Below are 19,133 nucleotides of genomic sequence, written 5' to 3'. Positions count from 1 at the left end.
AAGTATAGTACTTGAGTACATGTACACAGTGACTTCCGACTAGTCTAGTCTTCAATGGAAGACATCAGTCGCATGATTGCTACAATATAAGCATAAAGTTTATTTATGTAGCCTATTTATAGGATCTCTGCAAATAACCTGAGAACATTACACATTTTTCACAAGAAGCATTACTCATGCTCACAAATACTGAAGTAAGTACTGTCATATTAATCACAGTGTCGCAGATGTGAGGAAATTTCTATTTTTTACTGTCACGTAGGGTTACAGCTGCCACACTGATAAAACGCCAGAATGAGAGGAGCATCTCTTCTGGGGGACACATTCCCAAAATGCTGATTATATTATCACAGGCCTGAGCAGTACAGTAACCATAGTGATCTACCTGGTTGCAACAGACACATCACTTACACGTCACATTAAATCCATCCACACGACTAGTTATATATGACAATAAGGCAGGCTGGTTCGAGTACCCTTCTCATATTCAATCCCCATAACAGCTTTGTGTCCTGTTTAATTGTCCTTGAGAAAGAAACACCAGCTGCTCACTCAATGCAAGTCACTCCTTATTAGGCATAAGCTAAATACTGAGAATATGAATGTAAATACACTCAAATGCACCAGGAACAACCATATTATAAGAAAGGAGCAACATCTGGCAATTTCACTTGCTCCGCAGTTTTACTAAGTATAAATGTCAAGGTGACTGGCAGGACAATTAGTGTACAAAAAGACACACTCACACCTGCACTTGGTCGGTGCAAGACTGTGACTACTTGAACCAAAATGTCCTTGAAAAAGAGCCTTGCTTAACAGCATTACATCTAAAAAGTGGAAAATCATAAGCTGTATTCAAATTGGATGCTACACACTAGTTCCAACAATGTTCCTGAGTGTGTAGTTAATGAATGTGTATTGCCAGGATGCATACTGAAGTCACTCGGTTATCGAATGTGGTGTTGATGGACACTATTGTTCCACAATGCATTGCACAATTTAAATGGAGGAAAAAACATTTGGTTAGTTGAGTGCAAAATGATGACGTACATTATTTTCTTGCATAGTGACCGGCAAAATAGTGCACAGATAGATAGAGTGCAGTACATGTTATTAGTGTAGTAATAAAGTATTAGTGTGCAGTATGGAATTGGAACACATCCAGATTTTTACAATTACATCTTGCAGACTGAAAAACACCCTCTCCTCTTCACTGCTGGCCAGCATATATCAGAATTTATCAACCCAATTTCCTATCAACCGAGGCAACTTCTCAACGCTCGGTGCCACACATTAGTACGCGATGACAGAGAGGTTAAAACTAATGCCTCAGCTGACAGCTTTTGGTGTAAAAACCATCTGCAGGGTCAAAATGTGAGCCTTACATTGTGGTGTCTTTGAAAGCTGCCATTCGTAACCTTCACTGCCCTGAAGGTGCTCGTAACCTTAATAATAACAAAACATTTGCAACCGAGGCCTGTGTGTGAAGTTATATGTGTGTCAAGACGTGCATGTGTGTGTTAGACACTGGCATTAATTGCCTGCTGATGTCTTAGTTTTGGCACATAGTAACTGTCAGCAATGGATATGACGCCAGTGTGTTGAGTGAGATTTACAAGAGACAACACAACAGGTCTGTGTGCCTTCTCTGAGCGACTGTGCAGTCTCAGCTGTCTGGAGCCTGGTGGCTGAACTGAACTGCAGTAACATGTTTAAATGCAAACTCAGCATTTAAAAAAAAGGACCCATAAAGTGTGTTTGTGCTTGAGAAATCCATCAGGAAGTAGTGCAACAGTATGAAATCATATCCATTAGAGGGTGTAATGAATGCTCATTACTGGCAGGTTTGGGGTTAAGTACTGGCAGGACATGTCATGACATGAGACAGAAGAACAATGTCATATGTTTTCCATTGTGTTTGAGGGTTTCTAACAGTTGACGTGTGTGTGTGTGTGTCCATGCGTGGTACTTACTCCTTGGGTGGGTTGAGGTCTTCAGGTCTGGTCTCAAAAAACACTCTGACCTCCTCGCACTGGGAGATGTAGACCGGCAGCTGAATGAGGGCCTGCAGGAACACAAGATAGCAGGAAACTTAGGTAAACACACAAACTGGCGAGTACAATCACTCCACCACATACAGAAGTCAAACTAGAGGTTACATATAATGTGAATTGGGTGTTTGGCATCCATAAAGTCAAAGAGCAAGCAATTCAGTATTTTCAGGGCATTTTCAGACTAAATTTCAGCCTAAATTAACCATTTTCCCTTCTCTTTTTGCAGTGTTTTTTCAATCACACCAGCTGGTTCTGTTTTCTGTCTCTGGTCCATTGATCCGTCTCACCTACCTTCCTCCCTCATCTTATGCCTCTGTGGAGGATCACTAGCAGCAAATAGATGAGCCCTGACAACATGACTGGAGATGAAAGACAAACAGCCACATTCAGTTTTCTCTTTATTAGTGTGATCTCACTCTCACACACACGGCTGGTCATGTTATCGCAGTCTCTGTCTCCGGGCCTTTCTTTTGTTCTCTGTTGAGTCTGTGCCTTATCTGCTTCTCCTTCTCTGTCTTTCACTCCCTTTCAACCAAACCACTAAAGGGTAGCAGTGAAAAAGATACCCCCCCCACCAACAGCTTGATGCCCCAAACTAGAAAACAGAATAATTGCTGCCAACAACCCCATGGTGACTATCACTTTTACAGCTAAGGGAGCTAGACCACTCCTCCTTCTCCTTTTGCTGGCAGGCAAACCTCAATGCTATCCATCAAGCTTCCTCTGCTGGCCTCTACCTCTGATTTTAATACTCCTAAGTGTTTCAGTGGTGTCCTTTAAGGCAGCAGAGTCTCTGTCTCCCTCTCACACTCTCTGACACACACTGATATAACGTCAGGCCTGACGGATATGGAATAGAAGCCAAAGTCCCAACCAAGGTGTCCTTGTCCCATGTGGCACATTGCCTTGTCATACTTATGACCATAAGTCTATGTCAATAGCTTATGTGGAAGGAAAGGAGTGGGACCACTGCCATGGACAAAGCATAACTAGTGTTTTCCATTAGCCACAAAGTCATAGGGAGTGTGAGGATGCATGTGTACCCATGTACATGTGTGCTGACTCATGGTACATACAATATTGCTAGATTATTATGCTTTTATATGACCTTAAAATCCCCCTTTTATAGTACTTTTCTCCATATCTTGAGACACCGAAGCTAAGTAGCTGATTTAAGAGTATATTCTGGTGACCTTCAGAGGACTCTGAACATCTAGTCCTGCAGCCCAGAAAGCCGCACTGTGCCTGGGGTCAGAGTGCATCCTGAACTGGCTATCCTCTCCTTGGATTTATTCCTCTCCTCGTGTCAGCCTATGGCCTGTCCACTCATTACAATTCTCCCCAGGGAGGAGACAGGAGGGAGGCTCAGGGTACATTACTGCAAATGGACTTTATGGGTGTTCTTTACAGCAGGCAGCATTAAGGTAATTGTGTGTGCCTGTGCGTGTGTGAGTGTGTGTTTGTGTGTGTGTGTATGCATGTGTGTTTTCTCAAAGGACAAATAGGTAATGGAAATGAGAGATCTACTTGTGTATTCCCACAGTACATTGTGATTGTATGTCTGCACATTCTAAGTTTAAGCTTTCAGAAGATGATATATTTTTGCATATTACCATTAAAAAAAGGCATCATCTGCTAAAAAAAAGTGAGCCTATTTCCAAAAAAATAAAGGGCTGTCAGTGAATATATTATAAAAACGGAGCATTTTCTTTCAAAAGAGACTGCTGGAATGAGAACAGCAGCAACATTATGCATTCTGATGCTTTGCTTACAAAGATTATTATTTTCAAAACTTCTGTATACTGACAAAGGAATGTCAGGTGGAAATTGCATTATTACTTAATGGATAAAAAGCTTTTTGAAATAATGCATTTCATCAAGCTGTGTGACCCGGCTAGTCCTCCAAGCTCAGCAGTCTTGATTATGCAAACAATCCTTAATTCCATGTTTTTTATGCAACTGTGTTTCCTGACTTGAATAAAAACACAAGATTTCACAACCAGGGAATTCCATATGAGTCAAGTTAAAGCCTCAGCTGTACAACACAAGGGCTGACTCAGCTCTTCCCAAAGAAAAACATGAAATGAACCGAGTTTCACCTTGTAAGCCAGACTGTATATGGGGGTGGATGAAAATGCCATATTTGTGCCTGCAGTCAACTTCAGATTTGTTTCAGCAATTATTGCATAACCTTGTATTCACTGCCAAAGCTGAATTCTGAGATCCAATCTGCTATGCTGCTATCACTGGGATGAGTAATGTTTTAAATTGTTATCAACACGCACTGTTGATATGTGTGAAAGTATTTGGGGATTGCCTTGCGAGTTGTGACCTCCTTAAAAACAGTACGACTGGAATGTATCTATGTACACTCCACATAACGCACATAATGAGATATTCTGTCCTCAAATATTACTTTAAGTTCAATTAAAGTTCCCGCATTCCACAAAATCTGTCTGTCTGGTACATAGGACCAAAAATTCCTGCACACTGTTGCTCCCTTTATGTTGTTACAAGGTTTCACTCAGTAGAACTTCATCAGGTAAGATTCATGAGCTTGATTCATTGAATCTTACCTGGGGGAACATCATACATTAAATGGGTGACCAACACTGTGCAGGAATTCAGGTTCCCTCTTAGTCCTAAAATATTAAAAATCAATGATAGTTTGGCATCATGAAGAAGCCACCAGGGAATCAATGACAGTATGTTTATGGTTCATGGAGCTGTGATGTTAAATGTTAAGTAATTTTAGTGTTTCGTTTTTATAATTTACAACTTTTAAGACATTTCCACAACTTTGACTGCAGCATTGCCTCAGATGTAAAAGTGGCTCAACTACTTCAATAAACATCCACACCACAGACATGAACCAACAACTCTACCCATTCCTCCCCCAAAATTCTTATTTTTCACATAAGTGGTTAAAGATGTTGCCTACACCAGATGTACATTCCTTTAACCCCAGACGACACTTGTGGAGTAGAGCTGTACATTCACCAGCCTCCAGTCCTCAAAATTGTCTATCATAATGTGAAGCTTTATGAATTGTTGTTTTTATCAAGGAAGGAAGAAGTGGCAAAAGGTCTGTCCAGTCACCATATAATTTTATCAGGCACTCGTTTATACAGTGATGCTTTCATGAGGCCCTTTATGGAAAGGAGAAGTGAAATATAAATGAAATAATACAGTTGAAAATACAAGAGGGCGTGAGTAAGAGTCAAGTCAGAACTAGTAAAAACACCCTCAAATTTCCCCTCACATAGAGACAGTAGGAGGTGTGTATGGTTTAGAGGCCCGAAGGCAAACCTGTTAAATTTAACAAAAACACAGCCTTCGGGTTGTGGATGTGCTGACTAGAGCAAACTCAGCACCATTCAGCTCTTTGCCTTTGGCACGACTCTCTGCTGATATTTACCACCACAACATGAGATAAAACACCAGCTCATCCTCCCTGCTATTTTTGAATAACAGAGCAGTGTTTCACACCTATATCATGTGGCTTTGTGGCCAAGATATCTGTTTTGCAGCTATCTGATCATAAAAAGCAATGATCCTTGGTTGCAAAACAGACTTACTGCTTGGTTACTGCAGACAAACAGTTGGCAACCTAATTTGGAAAGATAGACATTTTTAAACAACTGCAGCTTTGAATTTAATTCAAGGGTACAAAATGTTGTCTTGTTGCTAGACATCATTCTTAATGTGTTCATTTAGGTTGCTGTGGCTACATTTCTGTCAAATTGTAGCAATTAGTTACTAGCTATTGGCAGTTTTATGGTTGCAGTTCTGCAACCCTGGAGCCGGAAAATGTACAGTTGCATTTTTTTTACTTCCTTGAGGCCTGGTGATTAATCTGTTTGGTAAAAAGCCCTGTAATGGGCTGGATAACGTACAGGTTTTACATGATCTCGGTTTTAACTGATGGAAAGAGCTGTGGTATTTACAATGGTAAAACAGGCACCACAAACACATTTCATCACATTTTTATACTCTACAAAACTGGAGTCCGCCCTTTCTTACTTCTATCACTAAGAACAACCTATAAATTCAATTATGCAGAGGGATCATGAGTGTTTACTGTACATTTGGCTGGTACAATGACATCCTACTCTCATATAGCCACATAGAAAGCTTGCTTTGCTTATACACTATTGATCCCTTGAGAGAAACTCTGCTTTAGTTTGTCTCTTTTTATAGTGAGGTCAGAGTCAGCTACAGAGCACCTGGGGAGCTTTTAGGACACCTCACTGGGGAGGATGCCTGCTGTCACAAAGGCTTGCTCTGGGGAGTTAAGCATGGTACTCACTACATAGTGCCAATTTATAAGGCAAAGGCAATGGCATTATTCAAAGAGCTGTTCTTGGAACAATATGATCCTATAAATCTGTTATGTGAACTTGCAGTGTAGCTATGAGGTTAATTTTAATCAATATAACTACGTTTGATTTCTTTAAGAACTACATTGTCTGTGTGTCTGTTTGGCAGCTGTTAATATCTGACAAATTAAGGTAATGGTTACAAATATGACAAATTGTGAAAAGAAATATCCACCAATAACACATAAATTATCCTGAGACCTGATGGTGTGGTCCCTCAGTGTAACCCAGAATGTGCTGGGGAAAACACTTACTCTTGTTGCTCATATGTACACAGAGGGCATGAAAAGATTATTTTCCATTTTCCTGTTTATGACTAAGTTGCTACAATGTGGGTGGGATACTTGTTTTTCTTTTCCTCTGGACACTGCAATTTCTACCATAATTTTGGTACTGTGTGCTCAGGATCCAAATGCTCACTGGTTAGTGTAGCTTTCATGAACTACAAGAAATGCGATGTATTTTCAGGTTAATGTTATTTTAGGTGGACGGAAATTTTCCATTTTTACTGACTCACACTGCTCTGTTTCTGAGTGTTTCTGACACTTTCACAAGAAACTTTAGGGGTTTTCTGGCAAGATCTCATCCATGTATATAGTCAGAGTGGTTCAAAAGCTACAGCCATTTTAATTTGGGTGTCATTTTAGGCATTTTTTCTCCAAAATAGGAGTGGAGTTGAAGAGGTTAAAGCCATGTACTGGTAAACATACTCACCCTGCAGTATTCATTGATGGGCCTTAGCCTTTTCATGGCCACATCTCTGATGTGGCTCCTTCTAAACAGGATCTTCCCTGGAACAAAGTAGGAAAAAGAGACTTAGGAGCCCATATTTTAGAAAAGCCAAATATATAATCACTTCAGTCATCTTAGTATGATAATCATCATACAAACTGTTAAAATGTGTGTGTGCATGATACCCAGCTTGTATTTTCAAAGAGTTATCACCCAAGGAACAGAAATAATCAGTGTCACTCAACTGCTTTTTCATTTCGTTGATGCTCTTATTATGAGAATCTTTTAAAAAGTTAGGGGTCCATTGAAGGACAATAAGGACATAGTGGCTTTTATAAAACATGGTCGGTGAATTAGCATGCAGACAGAATATAGTCGTCTCATCAATAACACTGACAGCACAATGAGGTGGGTAAGAAGCTAGGTGAATAGTTGGCCTTTCTAAGTCATGAATAAATGATTTTGGGAAAGCAAATTATATCTGCATGACAGCATAAATGCTACTTGCCTGTTCTTATCTCCAGGCACAAATAACCACAGGCACAGACGAGCTGGGTCGCCATAACAATAACAAGAAATGGCTACAAATAGGCCTCTTAAAACACTCTCCGAACTTAGCGGTATGCAGGAAATTTGAGAGCCAACATCTATTTTCTCCTTGTTTTAGCTGCTGAAGTTCCTCCAATAAACTCAGTGAGACAGCTCTAATGCAAACATACAAATTGGGCACGAAATCAAGGCTGTAACGAGATCTTGAGTGCATAAAGGGACATGTTTTGAGAAGTTACTGTATCACCTCGATCAAGGGGTTATGGTATTTGTTTAGAAAGAATTTAAAGGAGACTTGTTGAAACGTGAATCTATCTCACAGGAGATTACTACGGAGCAGTCAACCTTCCTACGGTGCCACCATTTCACCTGTGTTTCAAGAAATGGCTTTTCTGCTTTTTGTGTGTCAGACATACTGATGAAAAAAATAAATACAGACACATAAAGACCGTCTATGATCATCAAAGTTTATGCATATATTTATGTTCACATGTTACTGTTTGTCTTGTGAATCAAGGCTGAAGAAAATAAAGATAAATGAAGGTAAAGAAAAAACAAGATAATAAGTAGCTGTAAACTGCTGAGTGAATAGACGTGTGGTGACTACCTATAAATACCTCGGATGTCACACATTTTATATAATAACCACAACTGCCAACACTGAACTCTGTACTGTAGCCAACCATCTTACTCTGACTGTAATCTGTTACTTGACTCAGGTGGTCAACAAAACCAAGCAAAAATCAAAACTATCATGTAAATTTACACTTCCTCCTTATAGTATGTGTATAAAGAAAAGAGGTAGATACTGTAAAACATAAGAGAGTGTAGCCTTCTATAATATTAAAGAGACTACAAATGTCAGTGAATAAGGAAGCCTGATTGGTTTGGAGATTAATATAACCTCAAGCAAATGCAACAGTTGGCTGCTCATCTGAGCCAATATTATGAATTGGTGGGTCAACTTTGTTGGAAAAGTCAAATCTTCAAAATCGTGGGTGTTCCTGTAGTGCTGTTTTTGCTGTGTTTAATTAACTATGTATCCTCAAGACTTTGGTGAACGCCTGACTCTTTCGTCAAGTGCAACCCTTTTGATCTAAGTTACCAAATCACTACCCTGATAACACCCACTGGCTAATATTTACACTTTTACCCTTACATACCAAGGATCAAAAACAAACATCGGACCTCAACAGTGTACTATAGTTCTACGTGACGGAGACTATGAAAAAAGAGATTAAGTAGATAAAAATGAGATTAGACATTCCAGATCTCCAAGGTTTTGGTAACATCTTGCAAGAGCAGGAGAAAGGACGCACAGTCTGGACAGCTCACGATAACTAAAGAGATTTGAAAGTCAACCCCCGGATGCCTACTTCTCCTCCTCCTCTCTGTCTCTTCCTTCCTCTCCTCCCCTCATCACTCCTCAAACAGAGAGCTTTCTTGACGGTTTTCCAAAACTCTCTGGGGTCAGGAGAGAAGCACTGACTCAACACTGCCCACTCTGTATGCACGGCAACTCATGGGTGCAGCCGATGAAAAGGGCTTGTTTGGGGATGGAGGGTGGGTCCGGGGGGGGGAAGGAAAGCTGCTGTCTTGTTGCCAAGGCTCGGGCAGGGCAGACTTTATGGCAAATCTGAGAGCCAGCAGTGACCAAGGGTAAGAACTTTTCGAAGCAGAGTGAGGGAGGTAGTTGGAGACAAGAGATGGACAGAGACGGGAACACAGAGAGGGTTGTTTTTACACATTTCACACACAGAGAGCTGTTCTCAGCACTCACCTCTTAATGACTGGACTCACCACACATGAATTCCTCCTGTTTTTTCACCTTATGTTTTTTCTTCAGATGTATTTGAGTAGTCAAAACCTTTTCTGAACACTTGAACTCTAGTCAGACTAAAGACACAACACTCAGGATTTTTCATGACTTTGATTGACTGCTCTGAGACTTGACTTGATTTTACTTGGGACATGGAAGCAAACATATCCAAGTCTCCAGTTTTTACCATGTTAAATCCAAAAGAAGTAATTAATAATACAAGCAACAAACAGGCCTTGTGTAGGCACACCCTTTGAATATTTAAATTTAATGAGACCCATGCAGTGAAACAGACTTGTTCTCAGTTATTTAAAAAACAGCTTTGAAATGAAAATGCTCAAATGTTAAGCCACTTTAATTTTCAGCATTAAAGTATGATAATGTGACAGACTAGCAAATAAGTTGCGATTTGCCAATGATGACTTGCAATTTGTTATTACAAGACATGTGATTCCACTTGAGACTAGCTAAACAGGAGACTTGAGTCAGACTTGTCTCAAAAAACTTGAGAGTTGATGTGGACTCGCCCCAAAAGGCTCTACATAACCCTGCGAAAAGGGATGTGTGGCTTCTAAGTCTAAATGTGGAAAAATAAACTGTGTGTGTTTTGGAATTACTGTGTTCTTAGGTAGGTTGCTGACTAAGGGCAGACGCAACTTCATAAGCTGCCATAAAAGACAAGGTCTGCTACCGGTGCCCCACACTCACGACGACAAGAGCAGTGATTTCTTTCCCCCCCGCAGATGAACGTGATATGAATGAGGCATGAGCAGATATGAATTAGGTATGAGCAACAAGGTGATACTAACTGTTCAGCTATGTTGTGTTTTTTCTGGTAACTGGGGAATGCGAGTTATTCAGCTCTGTAGAAATGTACTTGACCTGCCCAACATACTGTGCCTCCTACTGTGGCAGGCAGAGAGATCCCCAGCCAAACAGAGTAGCTGGAAAAAGCAGGAACTGGAGATATATCATTATGAGGGGGGAAAAAAAAAAAAAAAGTCAAACCAAATTACAAATGCATAGTGTATTTCTGGGATTCAAGATCATGAAAGTAAATGTTCTCTCTTATCACGCAAGTGCCCTAAAGAAACAGAGAGACATTCCATCTTGAGTTTTGACATAGTTTTCTAAGAACCTCGGCTTTAGATAATTGCTCGAGAACATATCAGCCCTTTTTCAAAAACTGACCTGTTGACACAGCCATGTAAAGCATCGTTCAGGGCTCTAGGGTAAAAAGATTAAATGTATCACTTCTATCTAAAAGTCAAGTATGAACTCATCTAAGGAGCACAGAGACTTCAGAGCTATTCAGATGACAAACAGTAAAGATATTCTGCACATATATCATGCAATCTTCAGATAAAACAGTCTCCTCCTGTTTGAAAAAAAAAAAAAAGATGGACAATTTTTTGAATTTCCTCTTAAGAAGTCAGGGATTGACTCAGAACAAACAGCAGCAGCCAAGCTTTTGGTGTGGGCACCTGGCAAAAAACACAGCAGAAATTCTGCACTGTGCACATATGCAGACAAGCCACTTTGCTGATGTGGAGATACCAAAGAGTAAAAACAGCTTGGGGCCTTGAACAAACCAAACCATGAAGGGAAAACCACTTCCATGTCTTGTTAGTTCGGTCTCAGTCCACAGCCCAGACTTTTGCTCTGTAAGTGAAGGATTTTCTTGGCTGTCAGGAAAATTCTTCTGTAAATCAGACATTTGCGTGGAATCCTTCTCAAGATAAGGTGTCTGATCTGATCTGTGATCTGAGACTAGAAATGATCATTCTCTAAAACCTCACTACAATCTGGCACTGAGCATAAATCATGTTTTCAGCAACATCCTGCCACAAACGTTAACAGCTCCACAGCTGCATTCCTAGAATATAACATGAACAGTCCAATCAGCCCTTAACTTTTGGAGTTTTAGCAGCTCCACAGAAGCAGTTGGAGATTTAGTGCCTTCCTCAACGACCACTGAAGTGCCAATGGTTATTTTCTATCATAGAAAACAAGAGGAGGAACAGATTCTACCAACACACAGAGCTTCACTGCAAGACAGTAAAAAAGAAAGCTAAGATTTTTCATGGAAAAACAGAAAGAAAAAACTCCTCAATTTCAGACTCTAACAGTAAAAGCAGGAAGGAAGTAGACAGAGTTTAATGTAGATGAGAATGTGTAATAGTATCCGTGGTCAGTATGCTTTGTCTGGCTGTATTAGGGACTAGTAGGGGATACAGTATGAAAAGCAGTGTTTTTCTATCTCTCTTCCCTCTTCCCCTCCTCCTACTCACTCAGAGTTCATCAAACAGTCTGAGTGTGCGTGTGTTTTTGTGTGTGTATTCTCTCAATGAGTTCCAGACCTGCAGGGCCACAAAGAAATCTTATCCCCCACCCATCCCAAGCCTGGTAGGGGAGATGTGGGTGGGGTCTTTGGGTGAGGCCTTCTTCCAAAGTCTCATAAAGGATTACTTTCAACAGGATCTAAATCTCAGACTATTTCAAATGTTAGTCAAGCACACCCAAAGCCCTTATTCAAAAAAAAAAGTCCTTTGACATTTGTACTTGTAGGAACATAATGGCAAGCAAAGAGAAAAAAAAAAATTGGCAAGGTTGGTCAGGTTTTTCCCTAAAGATGATAATGAAAAGTAACCTTTTAGTACACGTATTCTTGCGTCAAAAGGGCAAATATTCATTGCTTTACCCTAATGCTCCAACCTTTATTTATACGCAATGTCAAATATGTCTATGGGCCATATGCTGAGAGATCAGCTGAGTCAGCAGAACGTTTAAAGTGTAGATGGAGAGACATGTTCTTGCTTGGTTCACAAAAACAGTGAGGTTATGACCAATTATGGTTGCAGCAGATTGGTCTGGTTGGTTCCTTTGTATGCAGTATGCAAACCCAACAAAATATTCTGCTTTCCTCCACAGCCTATCAGTGAGTCACTGTATTCCACATTTTAACCCAATGCGTGTTAAGCGGGCTAGTTTCTGACAGGGAAATCAAAGGGAGGGGGACTGACACAAGGACACGACAATACAGGGAGTGGGGAAGTACAGAGTGATTAAAGTGATAAACCATGAGCTCAGTGTTCTTTGTGTGTTGTTATGTGCATACTTTGGCAATATCTTATCATCAGTAGGGCTGCAACTAACGATTATTTTCATCATCATTTTTTTATGATGACGTCATCATTTTGCTTGTTTTGTCCTACCAACAGTCAAAAACCCTAAAGGTATTAATATATAATAGGAAAAAGCAGCAAATACTAAAAATTTCTCAAACTGGAACCAGCAAGTGTTTGGCATTTTTCTAGATATTATGAGATTAATTATCCAAATAATTCTTCCTCTGTTTATTCCAAATAAGTCACAGGTGTGTGTGTATGTGTGTGCTATGTATGTGTGTGTGTAAAGGGGCCTTTGGGGACACTGTGTGTTTAACTCTTACCTGGTAGAAACGGAATGATCCTGCGCTTAGGGTCTTTTTGGCCTCCTTCCACTGGGAATTTATCCAGCAGTTCCATCTGAAACACCACAATCAATTAAAACGTATTAGCACACAAAGTATTTACACTCACACACACACACACACACACACACACAAACACGCACTTCGCATTACACACAACAGAAAAGCTGAGGCTGGAGAGGAAGGTTCATGTTTTTACAAATCAGCAGTTCCTACAAGGAATTCGGCCAATAAAAGGAAGGCCTGCCGATGATTAGGAATGTACTGAGCAGATGGTATGGTTTTTCCTCTCTACCTCATATGCTGCTGCAGCTAAGAGGCTGTTAGCAGTAAAGCACCACTGACATAGTGGAACATTTCTGTTTCCATAATTTTCAAGTGGTGGAGAGCAGCAGTTCCTTATGTCTCAATCTCTTTCTCTTGGTTTCTCTTGATCGTTCTTTTTCTTTCTCTTTAAAACTCCTTATGTCCTCGTGTTTGTTTTCTACTTCAATATATGTTGCCTTTCTCACTTTATCACACTGATCTATAGATACGTATACAAAATATATATAAGTGTTTGCATGTGTTCTTTTGTGTGTGCATGTGTGTTCATCTGTGCTCGTCCTCCATTCACTATGCAACTGAGGGCAATTAAATGACACCTGGCCATATTGAACAATGAATTCTAAGTACACGCTCTCTTTCTAATGCACTTTTCTGACAATGGATTTGCACTTTGTCTTCTTTTATGGATCCTTACATGGTGCTTCAGTGAATAAAACATGAAACCTCTGACCAATAGATTTAGTATGAGAACAAAAATATTTGACTGGATTAAATGTTTTGAGAGAGGAGTGTTTAGAAATTTCTTTGATATTGCACCCAGAGTACAGAATTCAATACTTTAAAAACATTAAGAGAAGACTCACTTTCTATCTATATATATATATATATATATATCTATATTTATTTGACTACAGAAATATATTGTTATGGGGATTCAAGTAAGTGTTGCATGCCTCCGCAGAACCAGCCAAAGTTGAGCTGAATTTAGTGAAATCACAAGTGGAAAATAAAACCCTTGCTAACACTTCAGATGAGCAGCATTCTAGATACTAGTAACTCCGTAGGGTTATTTTTGTCTTCCTGTATGTGTTTTTACACAAAACTGCAAGACATAGTCTTACACACTTTAAATATACTCACTACTCAGCAGTGCAGGTACTACAAGTTCAAATGTTCTCACTTTTGAGGTAATGCCTCTTATCTAAAGCATTAGCATGGAGTACTGGATCGAATTAAAAACAGAAAACACTTTGGTTTCAGTATTGTCCTTGTTAGCAAATGATTGACTGAAGAGTAAATCTCCAAATTGTTCTCAGTTGAAGGTGCTTCAAAGTTAGTTAAGTTTTAACTGAAATCAGAGTGACATCAGATTGTATAAGTATCTGATCCCAGAAGAAAAACAACTTTAAAGCTTTACGAAGGTCTACAAATGCAGTTAGAAGTGGGCCATGTGTAGTTGAGAGAATAATACCATTTTTCTGAATGTGTTCTGTTCAATGTCAACCTGATAAAAAAAGATTTATCTATAAAGGCTGTGCTCCAGAGAGGCATGTGAGAAAGAAAGAAATGGCTCGCAAACAATCTGAACCAAGGATGATTTTCATTCCTTCCACCATTAAATATATCTAAACTTTGACCTTGGTATTTTTACCCTCAATGGCTAATATGTGTCTAGACTTCTGCATTGCATCTGTTCATCAAACATTAGTTTTAGTATGAATTTGATAATTGAGTCAAGTTTATAGTATATATAGGATATAGGATTTCTGTGGTACAATATTGCCCTGAAGCTGCTATTAATAGTTAAAATACTACGCTTTTTTCGGTGTAATCATATAGTTTTTACATCAAGTTTCTGAAAAATCAAAATGAAGTGTCTACTGGCAAATTTGAAAGAAACCATAAGTTGTATTGAGCCAAGACTATCAGACAAAGACAGGGAGAGGTGTAATATGAGGTGAGGTGATTGAGAGGTTGTGGGAAAGGCAGAGACCTGTGCCAAATAATATTTTCTAATGATTTTTATGCGCTGTCTCAGTCTACTCAGGAGCCAAAGAGGTGTTGTTGCCATAAAACAAAGAGTATCATAAAGTTAGGACAGTCATAAATTACCTTAACAGCTAGAGGATGACATCTTTTCAATTTTGTAGAAAACATAGATGGACTAACAAACATATAATACCACAGACATTTTGACAACTTGTCCTCTTGCCACTATGATCCAGACCAAGACAAATGGAAAGATGGATTGAATGATGAAATCTAATGCAAAACTGTATTTGATGTTACCCATAAACACCAATGATAGAAATAGGTACTGTATATTAGTACAAAAATGTCAGTAATCTAAAAGTAAGAGAAAAATAATACAACAAGAGTACCTGACTGGCATTACAGCTAGTAATTTACCATTCAACTACAGTGTGAAAGGACCACTCCTGGTTAGTTATAGACATCTGGATTTAAAAGCACCAGTCATGAGGAAGAGACATGATATATGTCTAAGCATACAAGAGGACATAAGTTTTACAGGTGAATAAAAGTCTACAAATCTTCAGAAAGACACCATTTTCCTTTATCTTCCCCACTACATTTTATTTCTTTATTAACTCTTTGTCTGCCTACTCCTACTTCTTAATGTCCATTTGTGTTAGTTTGTGCAGAAACTTAATTTCATATACAAGGGATGGAACCTCCCATGAGCCTCACAGGCTTCTGTGCGAGCCCGACAATGCATCAGGCTTGCCAAGAAATAAGACACTGGCTTTAAAATCTAAATCTAATTCTCCACCAGTGTTTGCTTAACTCGACCTACTCTCCCACCTCAAAAGGACCTTGGATTATTTTTCTTCTCTTTAAAAATGAGCAGAGCTGGCCAAACAACAACAAGCAATCCTTTGTGATAAATCCACATTAGCTAAATAAAGAGATGAGAGTATGATTTAACACAACAAATCATCCAATAACATTCTTGGCTTCCATACCTTGATGATGACAGTCAGATATGAGTTTTAGTGTTAATGGTATCTCAGAAAACTGGAAAGAAAAATCACAAATCTAGATTGGATTTGATTGAAAATACAAATAAATTCATGATGGGGGCTGAGGGGGGTCACTGTGTACTATAAACCCCCGAGATCAGCCTTCAGGCAAGAATATCAAGCCAGATATGGTTGCACTTAAATTACTTCTCATTGGTTCTGACTGTTTAAGCTCAGCATCATAAAGTTAAAGCCACAATTTCCTCTGTTAAACAAAAAACAATGAAAAGTTAAGGGAGCCACAAACCCTCTCTGTCTATAAAAGCAAGACAAGGGAATAGTTGAATCAGTCTGCTTTAGTCTTTAGTGTTGTAGTTTCTTACAACAAGGCAAAGAGTGGCGTAAGAGTGAGATGCCTCATCACTGACACAGTACCACCTTAAGAGAGGCAGCGTTAACACACGGACAGGCAGACGGAGAGAGAGACAGGCACAGAACAGCCAATGCCCCACACACTGTAATTGTTCCCATGTGTGTTACTGTGAGTGCAGACACACCCAGTCCCTATGTCTACTCTAACCCTTGCATCTACTCTGTAATCAGAACCACTCTGACAAGAAAAGGCATCTGAGGAGAGTAAAGATGTCTCTTCAAAATAACAGTTACATCATGCACCCAATATCAAATATTCATGCTTTACAAGAAAGAGCAGGACAGATGACGGCGGAGCACAGTCAAGCTCCACATGGCTTTCCAAGGCTATTCTGAAATATGTTATTGTAAATAATGGCGTTGAGTTTATTTTAGTTAGAAAGAAATGCAGGCCACATTGGTACTACAGTGTTTCCCCTAAGTTGCTGTGGGGCGGGGGCGGCGGCAGGGCAGGGTGGGGGTGGCTGAGCAAGAACTCGGAAGAGACTCAGCAACCAGACATTTCTCCGTCCTTTGTTTAAGAGCAGCTGAGATTGACACTAAAATGAGAATAGCTGGTCCACCTTATAGGTCAGTCCACCTTAAGTGTGCCTGATCAGGTTAGGCTAACCCATTGTCGCTAAGTTCGGGGCTACCAGCATTCACTTTTCCAGCAAGTTGAGGAAACAACAGATGAGACTTTTCTTGGTCTTAAAAAGCTGCGGCATTAATTAAATGACACATTGTAGCCTAGACTGTACATTTACTGCCATATTGACAACTTATTTCTGACATTTTCCTCTGCTCCGCTTGCTTTCACTGTTACTTTTTTGCCGCACACACATTATGCACTGCCCTATTCCTTAACGGAGCTACGCTACTCTTAAAACAATACCTTTCATGTAGATGTCCTTTGAAGAATGAGGAGAGGTAGGATCTGGGATTTGATGCACTAGTCAATGACTCAAAACAATTCCACGGTAACTAGGGTGTCATTAGTAGCCCATTGATAATGATAATCTTGTGAAATTTTGGCAGCGGCACTCGTAATTCTGCAGCAGTAGTGCACCACACTTTACAAGCACGTTAACAGCCTACATTATTGTTTAATTGTTTTGAGTCATCGACTGGTGCATCAAATCCCAGAATCCTCCCTCTCCTCATTCTTCAAAGGACATCTATGTGACAGGTACTGTTATGAGAGTAGCGTAGCTTTTTAAAGGGAATATTGCCATGTGTATTGTGTGTGTGTAGTGAGTGTGTGATTGAGTGAGTGCACAGAGTGAGCAGCAGAAAAGTGACTGAATTTACATAAGTAAATGTACAGTACAGGCTACAGCGTGTCAGTTAATAAACGCTGCAGCTTCTCTAGACAAAGAAAAGTCTCATCTGTTGCTTCCCCAACTGCTTGAAAAGTAAAAGGGGTTAGCCCCGAACTTAGTGACAATGGGTTAGCCTAACCTGGTCAGGCTCACTTAATGTGGAGTTATTCTCAGTAAAAACTGTAAGAATATCTAAACATTGGTAACGCAGTAAGTTTACTTATGGCAATGGAAACCCACTTTTTTAACATAAACTGTTTAGAATCTGTTAACAACACACAGTGTGTTAATGGTAAAATTGACACATCACAGCACAATCATTAATAAAAAAAATCTTTAAATTCACTTTTTAGTCTCTGGTTGAATAAATGTAGGCCAACAGAACTGGTATCAGGATGTAAGTAAATCTGTTTCCTGAGGTGAGACCTCAGTTGAACATCACAGGAAGAAGAACAAAGCTTTCCACTGTCAACATGTCACATTACCACCCTGTTAATGCGCAGAGTGATGCTGTAAAACTTTTAACACTGTTGTTTCATTTTATCAAATTCTTGCTGATTCAGAGACTAACGTAATCTTCCAAAGGGCTGTAATTTGTCTAGTTTATATCCGCTTTAACCAGATCATCAGCTTTCAAATAAAGATCTGAGAAGCATCACAGTCTGGTGAACACAAGTATAAAAGGCCTGAGAACAATGGCTGCTCTCTGTGCAGCTTGGTAGCAGTCTGATTCTTCCACACTTCCATTTTACATTCTTGTGTGAGGTCATTTTTAACCCATTGCAGACAACCATATTGTTATGACAACCACCCACATTATGGTAGGCTGAGCATTTGGCCCACTTATTAAGTAATGAGAATAACAATATATTACATTGTATGATGTCAAAGGTTTATATCAAGTATAGTATCTCTAGATACTACCAAGGACTGCTTCCCCTGTTCCCACAGGAAGTGAAAACAGAGGCTGACAGCCCAAGGTGAGCTGGGAAGGTCTCCAGACCCCCCAGGTATAACTAATGGATGGATAGATGAGTAAATTACATCTATTTATATTCAACATGTGTGAGTCTTCAGTGCTCAGGTTTTCTAACATACTCGATTAATACTACAGAAGTTGCCTAGTTAGCATTCTTTATGCTAATGTTAGCATATAGTAAACACTAAGCAAAATCTTTGGGGATATATGGATGATATTGAAACTATTATGCATAGCTTTTTTTATATGAACAAGTACATTCTTACATGCAGTATCAACCTGGAGCCATCCACAGTAAATCAATGGGATGCTAACACTGGAGGTGGACAGGGTCTAGGGTTTAAAGTGATACCTTTAGTTAGTCCCTGTAGGGCGATTGTCTTTTGC

General features: G+C 39.6%; 1 protein-coding gene across 4 annotated transcripts in view; it reads right to left on the bottom strand.

Moving 5' to 3' along the window:
* sh3pxd2b (SH3 and PX domains 2B) overlaps nucleotides 1-19,133 on the bottom strand; it is a 43,303-nt gene that overhangs the window by 13,500 nt on the left and 10,670 nt on the right. For all 4 annotated transcript variants that reach the window (XM_044370269.1, XM_044370271.1, XM_044370270.1 and 1 more), the window contains exons 3-5: nucleotides 12,985-13,060; nucleotides 7,148-7,224; nucleotides 1,974-2,065 (exon numbers count right to left, since the gene is read on the bottom strand). In XM_044370269.1, coding sequence (XP_044226204.1) covers nucleotides 1,974-2,065; nucleotides 7,148-7,224; nucleotides 12,985-13,060 — 245 coding nt within the window. The remainder of the gene's footprint in view (nucleotides 1-1,973; nucleotides 2,066-7,147; nucleotides 7,225-12,984; nucleotides 13,061-19,133) is intronic.

Source organism: Thunnus albacares, chromosome 13, assembly GCF_914725855.1.
Source record: "Thunnus albacares chromosome 13, fThuAlb1.1, whole genome shotgun sequence".
Lineage (NCBI taxonomy): Eukaryota > Metazoa > Chordata > Actinopteri > Scombriformes > Scombridae > Thunnus > Thunnus albacares.
The sequence above is the reverse complement of the archived record's forward strand: the minus strand, read 5'-3'. Positions and strand labels throughout refer to the sequence as shown.